Source organism: Dreissena polymorpha, chromosome 9, assembly GCF_020536995.1.
Source record: "Dreissena polymorpha isolate Duluth1 chromosome 9, UMN_Dpol_1.0, whole genome shotgun sequence".
NCBI lineage: Eukaryota > Metazoa > Mollusca > Bivalvia > Myida > Dreissenidae > Dreissena > Dreissena polymorpha.
In genome coordinates, this window is record NC_068363.1 from 40,678,702 (window position 1) to 40,698,674 (window position 19,973).

At 34.6% G+C, this 19,973-nt stretch overlaps 1 protein-coding gene across 1 annotated transcript; it reads right to left on the minus strand.

The window, feature by feature from the left end:
* Positions 1 to 1,173: 1,173 nt before the first annotated feature.
* On the minus strand, positions 1,174 to 18,730 carry LOC127845979 (polycystic kidney disease protein 1-like 2). Its single transcript, XM_052377158.1, has 21 exons — positions 18,593 to 18,730; positions 17,787 to 17,889; positions 16,761 to 16,858; positions 15,754 to 15,888; positions 15,104 to 15,343; positions 14,073 to 14,318; positions 12,565 to 12,798; positions 11,286 to 11,456; positions 10,618 to 10,778; positions 9,881 to 10,031; positions 9,257 to 9,466; positions 8,475 to 8,605; positions 8,118 to 8,231; positions 7,691 to 7,853; positions 7,299 to 7,413; positions 5,503 to 5,668; positions 5,185 to 5,254; positions 4,511 to 4,685; positions 4,013 to 4,174; positions 2,272 to 3,348; positions 1,174 to 1,657 (listed from the first exon to the last, which is right to left on the minus strand). The coding sequence occupies exons 1-21, from the start codon at positions 18,728 to 18,730 to the stop codon at positions 1,566 to 1,568; spliced, it is 4,152 nt and encodes a 1,383-aa protein (XP_052233118.1). The 3' UTR covers positions 1,174 to 1,565.
* Between the last annotated feature and the right edge of the window lie 1,243 nt (positions 18,731 to 19,973).

Here is a 19,973-nt window from a genome sequence, read left to right on the forward strand (position 1 = left end):
ATGTTGTAAAGCTTGTTTTGTGTCATCTGATCGAACACTCTTAGTAATGTTAACACTTTGATGTTAAAAGCAATACACGTCATCACATTTGAGAATATATGTATTACATTTGTGTTTACAAATCTTTTTCACTGTGGAATCCCAAAAAAGAACAACAAAGCACACCACTTGTATCTTATGCAAATGATATCATATTCTTTTGTCATGGTTACAAAAATGTTAAATTGATTTTTTAGTCACACAGATCACGCCTTTAAGTCAAGTCTTATACGCTTAGTTAAAATGATGTATTTTATTTGTTGAATACTGCCATATATAAAACGTTGTTTGTACGTATAATTTGCGTATTAACATTCATAATATCATTGAGGTATAAAACAATAAAAGTGAATGAGTCTTACAATTTTTACAGAATAATTCAAGAAATCGCGTGTTTAAATTTGTATAATAATAAAGATAATGGTATACAGACAGGCCATTTTTGTTGAAACACGCCAATATTACCTCCGGTATCAAAAGCATTACTCCATAGAAAATTACAGTACAAGTGTTTTACGTGCAGACAATCAAAGTTCATCTTTTTGAAAAACTTTATATCGGCTCAGTTTTAAATACTATCAGTACAATATTTTTGATCGCTAGGATTTTACTATATTAAAAGAAAACACATTACACAAACGATATTAAATAATATTAGCATATAAGGTTAATAATCATGAGATAATATTTCAAAGCTTATCTGCGAACATCAACACAAAAACTACTTTAGACTGATTAATAAATATTTTTTTGAAACCATCTGCATTTATTGTGCTAACAAAAACATAACATTTCATCAAATTAATTTAAACCGAATTACATTTCAATATACCAGGGACTCGCATCGTGCATTATACATATTAAACATTGTAATATGGTTTAACCCTACCACTGTTATTTTTCCATTGGAAACATTTAAGACAAAAAAATCGTGCAGAACTAATTCCAAACTTTGCAAACACATTTTTAGACATATAGATGGATCATAATTTGATCATAGCCAAATCAGCGGCGAGCAAAACATATTTTTCGAGATTTAACACTATTGTTTTTTTAAATATAATAATGAAATTCATACATATATTTTAAGTAGTATACACAATATTTTGTACGCTGCAAAAAATATCGCGTAACCATGAATCTGTACAAACAATAATGCAGATAAAAAATATATTCACAAAAAAGATCGTCTGCATCACCAAACGTATAATATGCTTCCCGGAGAACATGTTTACATTAAAATGTTATCATCGGTACTGTTGGGTGTTGAAACAAATGCCACGGAACAAATCGCACCATAAATTGGTTTCATCAAAACGTCCATAATATCGAAGGAACATTTAACATCGATGTAGATTATTGAGTTTTTTCAGTTAAGCAGTATCCAAACAATGGTATCAAAAATTCGATGCATATTTATGCATATTATTACACGTTTAATATCACATGTAAGCTCAAACATTTACACCGAATCAAAAGTGCCTGATAGCGGTTTGATGCATCTTCGGCGTTTTCTTAGAGGCTTGCTATTTTCGTCCTCCTGGTTTGCAATAGCTTTTCTTATGCGTTCCCTTATTCTCCATATTGTACAACTTGTATAGCGTCGGCTGCTTGACCTCTGTAAAATGCAACAACGAAGTTTCATATCCACGAATATATGTTATTATTACCACCACAATATGTACACATTTAAGATTAGCTTGTAATTGTTGTGTGTGCACTGAATGATTTTAACACGTCAACTGTGTGTGTTTGTATTTTCGCACTGAATACAGATTAATATTCGTTTCAAACATCTTTAATGCCATAAACACAGTGGAAGACAATGTTTGTGAACAGAAATAACTTTAAATGTATTCCTTTACTGATGAATCTGAAAACAACGACTTTGTAATTAGAGTTGTGCGCAATCGTACAATAGTATAAAGACTATAAAGTTTTCAATATGAGATGCTGCAACATATCATTTTTAGATTCAAAGGTTCACTAAATAACGCAATGACGACAGAGCATTCAATTACATCTCAATAGATATGGTAGTCAATTGAGTGTATATGTTTGAATGTGGCAGAATGATCAACACCACCACCTGGTATACTTAAAACATTGGGAAGACACACACTATTAAGGAAGGTCATGTTTTGGAAAATATTGTTTATATTTTTTTAAGTATTAATCTGCATATAATAAAACCATATTTTTATGGCAAAAACAGTTCATGGAATAGCTTACCTTCTCTTACAAGTGGCACGTTGACATGCTTTTCTTTGTTTCCACTTTTATTGAACATCTTTGTAAACTTAGCCCTCATGTATTTAATAATGTCTTTGTGTGTTTCCTCTGTCTTGTTGTCGACAACGTTGTCTATACTTGCACCAAGTATTGACAAAAATATTGATAATATAAAAAACACTACTGCAATTATGTAAAAGGTGAAAAATATTTTAGCCAAGATCGGATTCGTTTCGTCTATTTCCGTAAACGTGCTCTTACCAATCATTGAAAGGCACAAAGTGGTCAAACATTTGTAGATACTCATGTACGACAGTAGATATGGTCCGAATAAAAACCACCCGAAGAAAGCAAATCCTAGAAGTATGTACACAAACGTAGCTCCATACCAGAACAAATCTTTTCCGCACTGCTCAAATACTTTCACAATGCTACTAACCTTCTTTAAGGTAGCAAATACTTCAAGTATTCTAATAGTTGACATAAAGACTATTATTGCTAACAAGACACCTAGAATTTCGTCCCAAAGCACTATATGGCTAAAGTTCACAAACCGTTTAAAGTCGCTTCTGTATTTGCTGATGGTACTATCTGTAAAGCCCGACCTTATGAAATAAATCACACATGTTGATCCACCCAATAGAAATAGTACACACTCGTAGGATTGCCAAAATTGGCCAAAGTATTTCAGCCTTTGCTGATATATTCGCAAGCATATTTTGAAAAACAAGACCAGAAGATAGATAACGAATATGACTTCACATACAAGGGCAAACATGCCGTTCGGTCCAACGTGGTTATACAATTTGATCGGATAGATCCAGTAAGTTTTAAATGCTCCACCTGTCTGCGGAAACTCAACCATGAAGACGTTGTAGATGAACATGTTTGTTTCTGGACTAAACAATGTAAATTCAAACAACACCACTCTAGTTTGACGATCGATCCACAGGTTTTTAACTAATTCTTCGACGATGTCCACACTCACATTCTTGTTAACATCAAATGGCGAGATGTATCCTCCGCCCCCGTATGTCGTGTAGAAACCAGTTAGCGGTAGACCCCATATATCGAGCGCTGTTAAACATTTTCGCAATATAAATATAGGTAACACAACTACATAGACGTTCTAATATGACATACATCGGGAAAATAAGAGAACGGTTTTACCGAAATTGGTGGTTTTAGTAATGTATGTATGTATAACAAGAAACGTAAATGTTCCAAATAATCATAATATTAACTGATTTCACAAAGCAAGAATCTCGAAAGTAAGAATACTGTTATGGAGACCGGCGCACTAATAATGCATTGGAATTAGAAAACATGTACAAGCAGTGTACAGAACGATGTGTCAAAATTACGCCTTCAATAAAACGATTCGGTATGCTTCAGCGAATTTTATGTAAATGATGCATTAAGGTAAATTACTAGTTTATTGCAAGTATGGAACTAAAGAAACATGTAGATAGAATGTCATTAAAGTAACATTATTTGTTCTGAACTGGAATTTCTCAATAATTTTCGTTTGAAAATAATAACGTTTTTTAAAAAAAAGATATATATACGTTGTTGTTTTTTTACAAAAATCTACAAGATTGCTTATCACAGTATTCCTTGCTTCACGTAAGTGCAATACTGTAATGTTGCATCGCAAATTGAAATAGTTCTTTTGAGTTCGTTTAACATTATTCGAAGAAGGTTCAAGAGTATTGATGATTGAGGAGTTTAATTGACATACCTGAAGTAAAAGACCAAGCGTCTACGGTTATGTTGAAGGTTTGTTGGACCATAGAACACGGTTTGGATTGCCATCCTATACAGTAGCCCTCCGTCTCCTCATCTAGAAGGTTGTATCCTCCGTAGCAGGTGTTATTACCAAAGTATGGTATGTTGCAGAAACCTGTTGATGAAGTCAATGCAAAAATTATGGGCCATATTGAGTTTGCACTAATACCATTTTGAATTGTGGGCATACAATACATCGCGGTATCTAAATGACCCCAATCACTGATTTGTTTCTGAATAGAACAAATGCAAATAAAATGGAGAGTTAGAATTACAACTTGATTGGTCAGTTGAATTGTATTTAAGGATTACACTTTCGTTGTGATCGTTAAAAACATGCATTGGACTAAGGTATGCGGTATTTAACGGTGAGAGAGAATGAACGCTTGCTGTATACGTTAAGCATATGACTATTGTTAGAGATTGCTTTCCTTCACATTCAGATTCTGACCTGCATGTGTACGCAGCTGACGCAGTCTCGGGGGCCCTAACCTGTAGTTGTTCAGGCCTGTCATAAATGTGCGGTAATACCAGTGTAAAGCATCCCCGTTGATATCGGTCTCCGGAAACAGGTTTGGTATCATCGTGTATTTGATCCAATTAAACATATCCTTTTGAGTTATAATCTAAAAGCAAATAATAACATATGTTAACGTGAATAACACATTCAGTTTAATTTGAGTTTATGTTCTGATAATCATTGACATCAACATTGAATAGGCGTTTATATAATATCTATAATCCGTTGTTTTGGGGAGAACTCGAAATATCATTATATTTTGAACATGATTTCTATATCCGTATTGACCTTCAACCCAAATCATGCTGTGTATGGAATTATGTGGATGACATTATTCACGAAGTAAAATAGGTTCTTGTTAAGAAACGCGTATATGGGACACTTCATGTACAGTTTCAGTGTGTTTTTATAAATTAAACATAATTACAAAGTATGTCGAGCAACATTGTCACGAAATATACGTTTGCATAGACTTGATTGAGGACACTAACATACATATGAGTTTTCTAATTTGGTTATTCATTTTAGCAATGTGTAGCACCCAATCACAACAAACACCCGTTTACAAACATTTCCTTTCTCATAGAAAATAATATTCAACGTACCGACTCAAAAGTTGGAAGGTGTGCTGGCGAAACGAAGTGCCGCATAAGCTCCTGTCGATGATAGTAAGACCTGCAGAATGCATAAAATTGTGTCAAATATAACACCTATAACACGTATCACGTGTACAGTTCAATGGTCAAATGATCAGAAACTATACAAGGGATTCAAAAAAGCAAAGTAGTTGAAGAGGTGTTTTTTTTCGTTTTGCATATACTCAATTATTATTTAATTCAACTATGTGCTTTGAGTTGCAGGTATTTGAAAAAAATGACCAAGATATGTTTCTCTTATATTTATATAAGAATATTAACAATTACATATCATCCCGGTTAGCAAACGCTATAACGCAGACAATAAACATGAGAAGTGTAGTCAAGATGAAGTCCAGGATGCATTTGATCAAGTTCAGTTCCGGTCGCCTTTGCTTTGCCGCCTTTTTCATCTCTTTTTGATTCATGGGCATCGACACGTTTCTAGGATTCGCTCAAAAGAAAATGTATGATTATTTATTTATTATGAATGTGGATACGAACATAAATGAGCATCGTCCACTACCGAAGTTAAAACAAGAATATCAATTTGATTTATTGGTTCTCACCGATAATACGCTCTTTTCACGTGTATAATAATTTGGGAATGCATAATTGTTCAATGAGCAATATATCCTTGAAATCTCACTTGAACAGTACGGGCGGGACAGTACGCGCATAGTCACTTTGTAGGTAAACTTTACATTATGTTTTGTTATATAAATCGATTTCATTAACGCTTGTGATTTGTTCTCATAATTCGAGATCATCAATAATAAGGTAAAACTACCTGAATAATAATGTTAACCAAAGTAGGATGCTGCATTAGAGGGGTCATTGAAATCGGATCATGAGCGACTGAGATCAACAGTGGAAAGAAAAAAAAATATTAGAAGGGCAATACGCCTCGTACGAAGCGAAGTAAACATATGAAATAGTAGGCGTACGGAGAGACAACAATTAAACAAGAAACGAATACTGGTCCAATGCGATTACAAAACTTATAATTCGCACTTACATGTACGCAGAAAAGGGTGACTTTGTGCTCCACCTTTTCGGACGCTTTACAACGTATTTTTTATAATGCATTTGCGTTAAAATATTACAATACATGTGTAGCAAATCTGGTAGCAAAATTATCGCGAAGTGTAAGATATAGATGTCCAAGATTTTAGCAGACATGTTTGTGATAACATTTTTATATATAAACACTACTTATCATTTAGAAAATGCGCGACTAAAACGGTAACGGTTTTGACTATAACACATATAACAGCATCAATGCACTTCGCTTTATTTCGAGATAAACATTATATGACGCCGTCGTATTTAAGAATATGCGTCGTATGTTCGATTCATGTTCTTATAAAACAACACAATTCTCACTTGCTTAGAATCATGCAAGCTTTAACATTTTGAAATTTGTGTAAGGGTTAAGATAATATGAGTTATACAATCATAAATAAATAGTAATTTGATGCATGAACTCAATTTGAAGTCAACGTGAACGATTAAATAATAATTTGTATTAACTTATTTTGTACGGTATTTATTCTTAAAACTTACATTTATACGAAAAATATTCATCTTTTATTTTCTTCAAAATCGCTATTGTCGACGACATATAATCATCTGAAATAGGAAAAATAATTGTCTTATTTATAACTCGGTAACATATGTGAAAACAATATCCAAATTAGTTTATATAGCGAAAGTAGTCTCGTTAGGGGCTATATTTGGTATATATCCAGAACGACTATTACGTGGCGGTAAATAAAATTCATGGAAGCTAAATTAAATTGGAAGTGGGAACTTGAATATGCTGTTTTGTCCAAAAGGTGACCGTGACTGGCTTGTCTTTATATAAACGCAACTGCAGTAACATAACCCCCATAATAAACGTTTTACGCAAACTAATACGCCTATAATTGTTCATTTTGAAGTACATATTATATTAAATATGATCTGTTTGTATGGCATATACAGTTACTCAATAACTATGCATGCCGTTTCATTTAGGAAACGTTAATTGATTTAGTGTAGTTAATTGTGATTAATTAACACATATCAACACAGTTTATTACTCTTGTCTTCGCCTGTAAGCTTTTTATAATTCTGAACTACGTTGTCCATATCAACATTTGCTTCCCCTTTCGACTTTCGGAAAAGGCAGGCGAGAACAAAGGCAAAACACATCACCTGCAAGTATATAACCTTTCCGTGCACAAACACAGCTGTTCAAAACAATATAAACGTGTTGGTTTAAATAAAAACTCAAGAATTTAAAAACCATTTAAAATTCGGCGTATTTGTTCCGTTTTTAAATATGAATACAAAAATGTCAGCTGCGTAAACACTTAATCCCTTTGGTTCAGTCATAGTAATTACAATTGTACCAAGTTCAAGAGAAAAACAAACGTACATCAACACATTTACACGGTGAAATATGTATGTATATAATGTTCGTGTTAGATACCATGACTGGGTCAACAAAAAGCATGGATTCAAAGTTTGACAGAAGGAAGGATGTGAGCCATTCCTCTGATTTCTGCTTCCCCCATTGCATACTGTAGAGAAGAACGAAAAAGGCGGGAACCAATGTGCCTGCAACAACCAGGAACCACCCAAACATGATAAACCTGGAATAGAGCCACCATGATATTAATTGCCCGTTTTTGTTAAGGAATGAGTCATGTTAATAACGTATTTCATGATTCAACTAAAATAAGGCAACTATATATAATAGGTATGATGTTAAGGAGTATTTATATGTAAATAAATTAGTTTTGAATGTATTATTGAAGCATAATATGCATGCAATAATACGCCACATGGTTGGTGCTTGGCGAACCGATAACGTTGCAATCTGTTTCCAAATGAACCTATGACGAGAATACACGTACCACCAAGGAAGTCGAGCACCTGTAGACTCTGGCACTTCCGATGTCAACAATATAGATCGCAACTGCTTTGCGAAGTCCGGAGTTGCGTCCCTTTTCGTTGATGAACACGGAAATCTAAAATAAAATAGTCTTATACATATATGAATGTTAATTGCTCGTTTCGTATGTATTTAACTATAACATTAAACCCGGCATACGTACACACAATAGCAGATTTTCACGTTTAACAGTCTAACCCACAACGGGGACGCATGTTATTTGTACCCAATTTAATTCAATGACTCGAACGCAAATGTTTTACATAATATAATAAATACACATACATATATACTTAACACATTTCTGAGTGTCTCATACCTGCAGCACACACCAGGACAAGTACAACATTTACAAAGCATATCCTGGCGCCGCTTTGTTCGCTTGAATATGAACATCAGCAGCATCACTGGCGGTGTTGTAATAAGAGAGCATATTATGGACACAAATATCTGAAATTAAACCATACATATGACATAAATGGATCGCACTCGAAGTAGTTGCCATTATAATTGAACCATTTCAACTGTAGATAAGGGTAAACATTTTCTCTTACTAAGATCCCACTATCTGCATTAGATTTCACCTTGTGTTTATCACTTAATTTATACAGCACGAACTGATCGGATAGCTTATATTCTTCAAATACGATTACACTAATATTGAACAATTGTCAATGATTCGTGTGCGTGACCGGGTAACAGTCGAAAATCAACGGGCGGTCTTCAAATCTCAATAGAAACTCCAACCAACGACGCATTGTAGGAAACCGACTCGAGGCTCTTTCTCTATACATTTTCAAACAAGTTTTGTTTGAGAAATCGGACAATCATTTATGTATAACGGACATGCAGACTGTTTGGTTATGCAAGACATATACACATATACACAATTGTTCCATCTGCAACACGAAATAGAAAACATGCCGGGAATGGGCTGAGCGCTAACAAACTCTTGTTCATTTTGACTTGTCAAAGTTTTACAAAGTGATGCGGTACAATTTATACATATTCAATATACTAATTTTTACTTAAATTTGAAATTGGTTAAGGGAACGAATATTTTTTTTATTCAAACAGTATGTACGCGCTTAAATATCTCACTTGTTGTGCTGTGAAGCGGAACGGTCCCGCTTGTATTAAAGGCTGGGTCTCGTAGTCGGCTTCCGGTTCATAGAACATGGCGTTAGCAATCATAGTGAGACAGATGTAGACAAGGGCGCACGACAAACGCTCGACACGAGTGAAGGGGCTGATTTGTGGCCGGTAGAAAATGGAGACCCACATATGACTTTCTGACAGTCGGTATCGGGTCTAGATGTTTAAATAAACAAAGTAATGTTCAAAGCGTGCCAGTGCGAATATCTAGTATACCCTTTGTTTTATAATTTTATGTAAATTAAGTACACGAATTCATATGTAAAACACGTTCATAAAGATATGAATCTATTAGCGAACTTCAGTAATGACTTAATAAATTAATGAACGAATGAACGAACGGAAATGTGACGAAAATGATTATATGAGTGAAATGTCAGCCCATACCTAATCCACTACATGCTTAATGATTATCAAAATAAACACGAGTCATCAACGAATCGAACACCTTAGCACAACATTGGTGTTCTACCTTTAGCCATGGGCATACTTTATTGAAGGTTTACTACTTACAAATACTCTGTTTAACGAATTTTAAGTTTCACTATAATAGTATTCTTTACTGTGTACCTGATAGAATAACCTGTTTTCGAACTCGATGGGTTCATTTCCACTCTTTGCATTCATATTCACAAAGACTTCTGTTTCAACAGAGATCCACTTCTCAGCGACGAACGTGTATCTGAAATCACGTTTTTTCTCTTTAGGTTCTTTATCTCCTCTATAAGCACGTATCATACTCATTTGCATAACATAATTGTGTAAATAATATATCGAACGTAAAACCGTTGTGATAACTTATGTTAATATTTATGTATATAAGAAAAACACAGACTGATTTACTTTTGTCTAATTAAGAAATAATCGACGGGTAACCGTTGGTTATTGCGGTAATAACCAACGGTATGGAGTTCCGATGCGTAGGAATTAAACCACGAGGGCGTAGCCCGAGTGGTTTGATAACAAGCATCGGAACGACATAACGTTGGTTATTACCGCAATAACCAACGGTTGCCCGTCGATTATTTCGATTCTAACACGATTTCATTAATAAGTTATCCGCGATTTAAAGTTTATAAATAAGAATTATATTAACCGAACGTCCTCCACTTTTCCGCGAAAACGTTACGTCACCACAACAAATAAAATCAAATGACGTCGTCTTCATTCATAAACAGTGCGCGGACAATCAAAGTGACGTCACTTTAAACAACCGTTGGTATATCGGGGTAATAAACAACAGTAGTTTTCCTTCTTTGTATATAGAAAACAAGTCACGTGCCGTGGTAGAATCCAAAACAACTTACGCTTGTTTTGTGTGAGCGTCATACACAGACACCTGATTCAGGTACCAGGAAGCGTTGTCACCCTCTCCTGAGTTATCATGCCAAATGCACATGTGCATCAGCGGTCCCAAAGGCTTGCGCGTCGCCATCAAGAAGGTCATGACACTTCCAGTGCTGAATTCCTACAAATGTGTGTAATTTTGAATAAACTTGCATATGAAAAATACTTTCTTACTCCAATTCTATGTGTTATCCATCTGATAAAGCGAGAGGTTTGCAATAGTTGTTGATTATTGTAATAATCAAAAGCGAATAAGGCATAATACAATATAGTCTATGAACAAAATCTGCTATTATATTAAATTAAAAATTAAATTAAAGGGGCGAAATAAATGTTAATAGTTCAATCATAGCCGAACTATACACTGACATACACAGTTACCTCATATAAGTATTTCAGACAAACAAAAAAACTAGGATAACGCGCTGTTCGCATTTAGGAAAAACGATAGCAAGGAATTTATAACCAACTCGAGACTGGATAACTGTTAAGGATCTATATGGTGCAAGTCGGATCCCACTGAACGTATATGGCTGTTTATATATGAGGAACGTCTGCTATTCCTATAGAAAAATGCGATATGATGATGTAACATATGAATGCATTCATTATATAAACATTCTCTCACCTCCCTAACTCCATCAAACAGCTCCCGAGATCCTGTGTCGCCAGTTAGTCCCGTCAAAACAAAAGCTATGCGCGACCTTGTACCAGCCCCTTTCCGCATGCCCGTTAGAACCCGTATCAAATAATAGGATGAGTCCGTGAGCCGGTTGTCGCGCAGTGCAGTTATGCCCCACTAAACATATTTTCCAACAAATATTTAAATACTGTCGACCTGCTATCAATATAAGTTCATGTCTGTTTTCAACACACAAATGATCGTCCCGATGTTAAAGATGCGTGTGTGTTCCAAAATATTAATTGTGCGATCAATTTATTTTGATTAGTTTCTGTTACAGCATTTCTTAGAAGTACATGTGCATTTCAAAGTTAACACAATTCGATCAAGTACACGCATATGGGCATATGGCATCGGTTTCTTTTATTACACGTGTTCTGTGTGAAACATATATGATATATGTCCAACTTAAAAAAACACATTAGCTGATGAACACAACATCTATTATGTATAATGTTATTTAAATGCATGTATATCGGAACTAATCTCATAGAAATTAAACTTGTCAAAATGTATTATTATATTTTGATATTGTGTTTTGATTTGAATGTCATCGATTGGAAGGGTAATCTTATGCATATAATGGAAACATGAATGCGGTTAGGTAATTAGTTGTATTTGCATAATTTCATCGCGCCTCAATAAATTGTTTTTCTGTATCACAGGTGTAAAGAAAACCACCGAGACAGTACATGGCAATTTAATCGAATGTATGTGTTGCATTGTATTGTGTAGCTTTCATTTTTAAATGAATGATATCATGCTTAGTTTTATTCAGACGTGTACATAAGAGATTGCCGACTTCGCGAGCTGTTGCAATTCTAATCTCGATTCGATATAAATCCTTATATTGGGTCGATATGCAAATCTATATCGGACCAATATTGGAATGATATAACATGTTTGCTTGTATTGTTTCTTAACTGAAAGCGTATTCAACATATCGGTTACTTGTTCGTCTGCTAAAATTAATACAAACCACGACAACATTACTATTGGATATTACAAAGACCTTATATTTCAGACTTTTCCGTATATTTTAACTCATACACCACTTAGCAAACATATATTATTTTATGGTTCTGCCTGCTCTTACATGATCAACATGGCTGACTAGTAGTTATCATTATAAATCAAAATAAACAAAACAAAGGCTGACTGCCTATTAATAGATGCCACAAGAGTAAATATGTATTTATGCACACACAACAAAAACAATAAATACCTTAAGCCTATCCCGTCTATCCATTCTTGCAAAGACAACAACGCCAATTATGTAAAGAACCAACAGACACGAAAAGGTCCCCACCACTGCTGCCTGATTTAGTGGTGAGAACTTCAGAAACACAGTGGCAAAGTCAATTGAATTTGGAGCAACGAAAAATGAATTGGCGAACACCAGGTCTGTGATGTTAGTACATCGACAGTCTATTTTGTTCTCTCTTGGTCTCCATGTCATCTATTAGGGTTAAACACACTTATATAATGATCGATTTATGGTATATACCCAATTTTAAGGAGTCATTTGAATGTATAATTATACACAGAACAGGTTCCCATTTTGAATGCGGAATGTACGGTACATACACATAATTTTGACCACTTTATTTCTTAAAAATAGGAAAAATTGCATAATACTGTAACATGATATTCCTGGCACAATTTGAGTATTATTTAGTATCTGACACAATTAAGTTTGACAATTATGACAGCAAATGAAAGGAGATAACAAATACAATATATGCTTTACTTTACAGGTATTTTTCTAGTTTGGTACAAAAATATGAACAGTTCTAAAAGAAATATATACAATATATTTTGATTATACACATGTGTACGTTTATACATTATGTATTTATAAAGCATCAACGTCTACAAAAGGTTTTTACCTCGCATTTGTCGGTCTCCCATTTAGTTGCGGCCCCGTTCCAATTTAAACAACCACCAGTGATCAGAGTTAGGTTATATTGGATTTCTTTCACTGAAATTTGGATTGTGTGTAACCATATTAAAACATAACGGAGTGTTCAGAAGCTAGAAATCCAACAACTATCGTAAGAACTACTTTTTTTGAATAGTATTTGTTATTGTTTGCAATAAACTCTGATATTAATAAAGGACATTATTTAACTCGAACATTACGAGGAGTGTGGGAGGGATCGTACGTGCTTTACATTAAGTTTTATTTTTATGTAAAACTTGTTATAATTTATTAAGATGCATAAGTAAATGTAAACATAAAAAATATTGATATAAATTGAAATACATATTTCTTAATTTAAATGGATTTATACACATTATGTTCACGAAAAACACTATAGAATTCGTGTTACCTTCGACATGTGATTTATTCAATGCATGTGAAGAATTGTCTACATTATACTTAATCGCCAATTTTGCGTTGTCCTAGTCCACGTTCAATTGTAGCCATGATATATTAAATAAAATAATACGGCTAATGATGCGCGATTTTATTTAGTACACTTTGTCTTAGAAAAGTAAATGATGATAAATAAGTAAAATATTACCGAATCCAGGGACTTGGACTGCGAAATATGTAAGCCCAGTATGACCTAGCATTGCACTTGCATTTATGCAATGCTGCCAATCATCGTTCTCCTCGAGCAAGAAATCAAAATCAAAGTCCAAAATGCTCGGAGCTTGGTGAAATCTAAAGTACACCCAATACGACGTAATACTATTATCACCTAACGGCACCACTTTCAAGCATACATTGTCAGTGGATTTGCCATACACAAATCTGTGATAGGAAAATTCCGATGCGTCTTCTACTATGACTGTATCGTTCGGTGTTATCGTGGTTGGGATGGGTGTTTCGGCGTTTTGTGAAAACGTCATTCTATTCGGTGTGATTCGACGGTACTTCGTTTTTGTGTCTATTCTCAAAATATTAGACGTCACGAAGCTTGACGTGCCGTCGGTATCATACATGTACACATTTTCTGTGAACTCTATTGCCTGCAATCAGAAAATTTAACGAATGCATGAATACCAAATTAAATTTAACAAGTCGTGCATCATTATTTTTGTTTTTCATATAGTTTAACTACCGCTTAAGAAGACCTTTTCCAAAGACAAAACAGCTGTCACATACTGGAAAATATTGTCGGAGGCGAATCAGATATTCAAGAAATTACAACAACCAAGCATGAGTAATTTAAGAAATATCACTCGCAAAAAAAAGAATCGTGTTACAGACCAAACATCTATTAAAACTAGATACATTTAGATATGAAAACTGCAACAAAAATCTCTGTTCGATGAAGAGTCCTTATTTTAAACATGCTTAAAATACCTTTATCAATAATAATGGATGGATTTTTCCACGTTTGTTTACATATAATGTCAAATAATTGAATAAATTAAGAAAACGAGCCCGCCCATTTGTTGAATTAATTGTTAAGCATATAGAACATCGTTAATGAAAATATTTCAAATATTATACAAGATGTGTTAAAGAAAATTATTCTACATAGTTGTGTACAATATTGTGGTATATTTTTTACTCTTTCAGAGCTGACATACTCACACTAGACTTGCCAATCGGTACGACCAATATGGAGTATTAGCTGCGAAGTCCTCCAGAAACATAATTGTATGGTACGAAATGATTATAAGTAGATTAACGTTATTGATGCGCTTGAATATTACACGAGGTTGCTGTTAAAAATCTTACACTCCACAAGTGGTTTATTTCTTAATTAATGTACATTCACATATACAAGTATGGCCGATACACTTACAGATACGGACACGTCTTCTTCACTACCTTGCCCGTCTGGTCCAACTGCTTCTGCAAGCCCGTCAAGCTTAAATTCCGAAGTCTTTGTTGTCGTTGTCGAGTTGGCTAGGAGCTTAGCGGTGTTCTTACGTATCAACTGCTCTGTTTTAGTGTTGTTAGAATTGTCACAGACCAGACATACCCTAAGTACGTCTTGCATTTTTTGTGCCAGACGTTCGGCCATTTTAGCTGCCTCCTTTGTCTGATGAAAAGAAACCCAAACATCGCAAACCATTCTTCAAAAGCCGAACTGATATGTATGCCTACGACAATAACTTAACGACTATTATTGAGGTTCTGTGTAATTCAACTTGTCTGAATGTAATGTCAATCAAACTCTTATACGCAAATGCAAAACAATTAGACATAAGGAATTGCCTCTTTATAATAGACATTAACCACATAAACCATATGTGTAGATGATACGATAACATTTGCAGACATACGATTTCATACAAACACGTTTTGTACTGACTAACTTCTCATTATCAACAAAAACATAAAGCCCAAAATAAGCAAAACATGATAAATAGGGCTTTAATGTCACTATACATGTCGAGCTGAATGTAATTGTCTATAGTATCGGTCATGAAACAGCAATGGTGTACGTACTGTGTTCTTTCTATTAGCTAGCTCGTATGATAACTTCCTCTGCATCCTCTGGTACAAGTAGGCCCTCTCGTTGTCAAACATCGAGGAGGCCGTCAGATTGATATCTTGTCCGATCACGGCCAGCATGTCCGAAATCTGAACATAATTGAATTATACAATCTATCGGTATACAGTAATTAAGGGAATTAATATAAGATTACACTCCAGCTTTAATAAAACTCGTTGATTTCCATGATCGTACTAAGTTTTCAATAAATCATGACGCACACAGTTTTTATAAATTCGTGTATACCCATGATCGTATTAAGTTTTCAGTACCTCATGGACTACAATGTTCCATATTTGCTGTTTAAGTCATAGTTTGCTTATCAAAAAGGTTGCGAGTGTGTTTGTGTTCTTATTTTTACAGCTGTGTTTGTTTGTGTTGTTTTCATTTGTTTTCATTGATACTGGTAATGCAAATACCGTTTCGTGATAATTATTTTAATATTTACTTTGTTATGTATCCAATTGATCTGTTTGTTCTGATACATAGTACGCACGGTGTATGATCGAACAACAATTTAACTCAAACATAGTATCATCCTAAACATTAAGTTGAATACGGAAATACATCGTTATATTTGCTCACTACGGCTCAAAGTGCGAATTATGAGCTTCCTCTAAAAATGACCCATTGTTGGTAAAATGGAATCCGTGGCTTGAAATAATCTGCTTATGCATAATTCAACTGTAATGATGTGACTACCTGTCCGATGATAATGCATACATTAAAATATAAGACTCGTGCTCGCAAATTGGGCTAAATGCACGTGCACTCTGCGCAGGCAAATCAGGGACGATTCTATTAAATTTTTCATTAAAAGTTACGCTCGTCTAGCAAATTTCCCGTGAACGTAAACAGTTTCGTCTTGTGCAAATTGCAAATGCTCATCTGGGACGGCATTTTTTGGGCACACATTAAGCCCAGTATTCCTACAACAAGGCTCATATAAATGACGACGTACCTGTGCCCGCCCGGCGTTCAGGTTGTCTACAGGCCTGAGTTGTTTCATATTGTCTGGAACTGCTGAGTTCACAACTGCTTGCATCATGTAATACACCTCTACAATTTTGGAAAATAATGTTTAATTTCAAAGTACATGTATTGTCCTGTATTCTTTGGAGAACTAATGATTTTTAGTAAAGACGAACGACACATACTTTATCTTGGCTAGATATGATGACTGTGGTTTCATTACTCATTTGTTTAAAATTGTGCCATTAAGCACCGTCCAACAGCTACTATGAAACATACAGGTTAATTAAACTTGGTTGCAATGGATGTGATATCGATCGGAATAATAACTTACATTGCAATTGGTCCGATGGGAGAACTTAATCAATTACCTAACCGTTCCACTCACTAGAAGCGCAGTGGTACATTTAGTTACATTTATTGGTGTTATTCGTTGCTCCTTATGCACTGCACCATATGCATCGTACTATCTCTGCAACGTATGCCTCCACTGTCTCAATCTAATTTCGATCAAAACGACTTAAAGAGATAGAGATCTAAACACACACACACCGACCCCTTCCATTCTCGCCCACTGTTTTCAAGCATCAATCTTTGCATGATATGACACACAATGATGATCTACATTTAACATTATTGTCATTATTAAATGGCAAATTAAAAAATGATTAAATCGTAATGCAGTGTTACTCGGCCATTTCAGGTACCCAAACCGTCACTTAATGCAACCGATTCTAGAAGCCAACCCATTCAATTAATTTTTTGAACTATGATTCTACATTATTTCTAAATAAAATAGCGATTTACTTTAGCAGTTAAGCGTTGAGTTGTAATGGCCTAAAATGCATGTTTAATGATTAAAGTATTTAAATTTTAATTATTAAGTCTTAATTTCTCTAGTTTTCGAATCTGAAGAATTTAGCATTTCAGAACTATGAGAACCAAACCAACTTCCTGTGTCGTATAAAACGTGTGTAAGATTTGCGTGACGTTTGAATAATGCGTATTATGATACCTCCAGCGGTTGTTTCAATCATGGCTGATAAGTCGGCTACCGAATCCTGTGGAGACTCAAGCGATGATTCGCCCACTGTTTCACTCAGAAAGATCAGCTCGACCTTAATGAAAAGATATGAGCATCGCTCTATGAAAAGGGGGTTAATGCAAGTTCGTAAGTGTTGTCTCAGATAAGCCTAATCAGGGACGACACGTTACACTTAATTTTATTTCTATTTTAATGAAGATTCTTTTTGACGAAGGTCAATTTCACGCTGATTGTGTCGTCACTGACTGCACAGACAAATCTGGGACGACACTTTACACACATGCAATAAACCCTGTTTTCTCAAAGCGCGACTAAATAGTTATTGAATAACACACTTTACAGATTGCGTAAAGGGCGCGCATTTCTATTCGTTGATATTAATAGAAAGCTTGGTTAACAAACATACGTCATGAATTGCATAATAGAAAACATCATGTTATGTTGTGCGTATGAATTTTTTTTATTATTCTAGATACAAAGTGACAGTTTGAGAAGGAAAATGTATAAGCGTCGAGAATAAATTAAGTGGACCTTGACTCAAAAACCGGACTTTTTACAAATTATTTAAGTACTTGAATAGAAGATAAACAAATTACTTTAAAATGGACAACGATTTTACATCGATGTAAGTTCAAAACGTGTACATGCTGGAACAACAACAACGTTGAGAAAAAGTATCCACGAGGAAACATATTTCGTAGTTAGGGGATAAATGAAACTGCTAGATTAAGTTAAGGATATATATATATATGTATGTATATGTTTTAAATGCTTACATTCGAATCATCATTAATGAACTGCGGCTTTGCTGCAATGTTCTTGATGCCATTTGTGACAATTGATGAAAGGTACCTATCGCCCTTGCGGTATCCAAGCATATCAGTTTCCGCAACTCTTTTGAGGTCAGCAGCCATGCTCGCTGTGAACTGATTAACACAATAGTGATATTAATAAGCGATTGTAAAGAAATTGTGACGGGAATACTAATAGTATGATATTATTTTATCCTTTTATCTCTGTACTTTATTGATTCACAATGCATTATATCGGACGTAACCACCCTGTTTTCAGCATGGAATGGACATGGTAAGAACAATAATATTTTTGTAAGCATCAACATTTTGCCTCCATGGTAAGGTATGGGAAATATCATTGGGTAAGCTTTTTAATTAAAACTTGAGTACAACTTCATCTTTTATTTAATGCTTTGGAACAATTTGATTTTAAATATTTTGAACAATTAACAATCATGAAGGCGTACTTATTGTTGTTACCTTTACGATTTATTTTGGCATAATTAAAACGATTGGATTTTCGAGTTAAATACACTTTATACTGAACTCGCTACAGTAACTGAGAAGATTTTAGGCTATTTATGAAATAATGTAACATTTACAGAAAAAAATCACTTATTACTATGTATATTCAGGGAATTTAAAGAACCACTATCTCTTCAGAATATCGTAGGTCGTTGCACATCTATATTAATTAGGCAATTATTTCTCAATAAATATTAACACAAAAATTTAAGACACTTAACGGAGGGAGTTCTCATTATTTGCAGCGGTCAGTCAGAGATTGGCAAATACAACTGTATTGACATAATGACCATTGCATGAAATATTACATGAGAGAAATGCTTATCGTAATGTCCCAGCACGGGTCGCATTTAGACGTTGGATGGAGTCACGTGATCAAAACACAATGGACGTTCAAATTTTGAGCTCTGATAAATATTGATAAAACGTGTGTTTATTGGATTAAAATTGACATAAAAACTGGATACAAAGTGCAGAAATGTGTAACATTATGGAATAAACATCATGAAAAGGAATCATAGTAATTGTAGAGGCAGTAGTGGGAGTGAATCGGATTTGAATTTGAACCCCAAAAAGCAGACAAAGACAGGAGGCCCGTCAGGGGCGGTAACCTCGGATTTACATGATGTAAGTGACCTAGTTGGCAATTCTTTTGCAGTATTATATGAGAGTGACTCGGGTGAAAACTGTATTGAAACCTGTATTGACACGTGCATTGTAGAAAATATCGCAATTCCCGATATGAAAGGAAATAAGAAGTCAACAAAAACTGGTCAAACAATGGCGTCACATGAATCATCGACCACCACTCATGCATCGGGCGCTGAGAGTAATACCG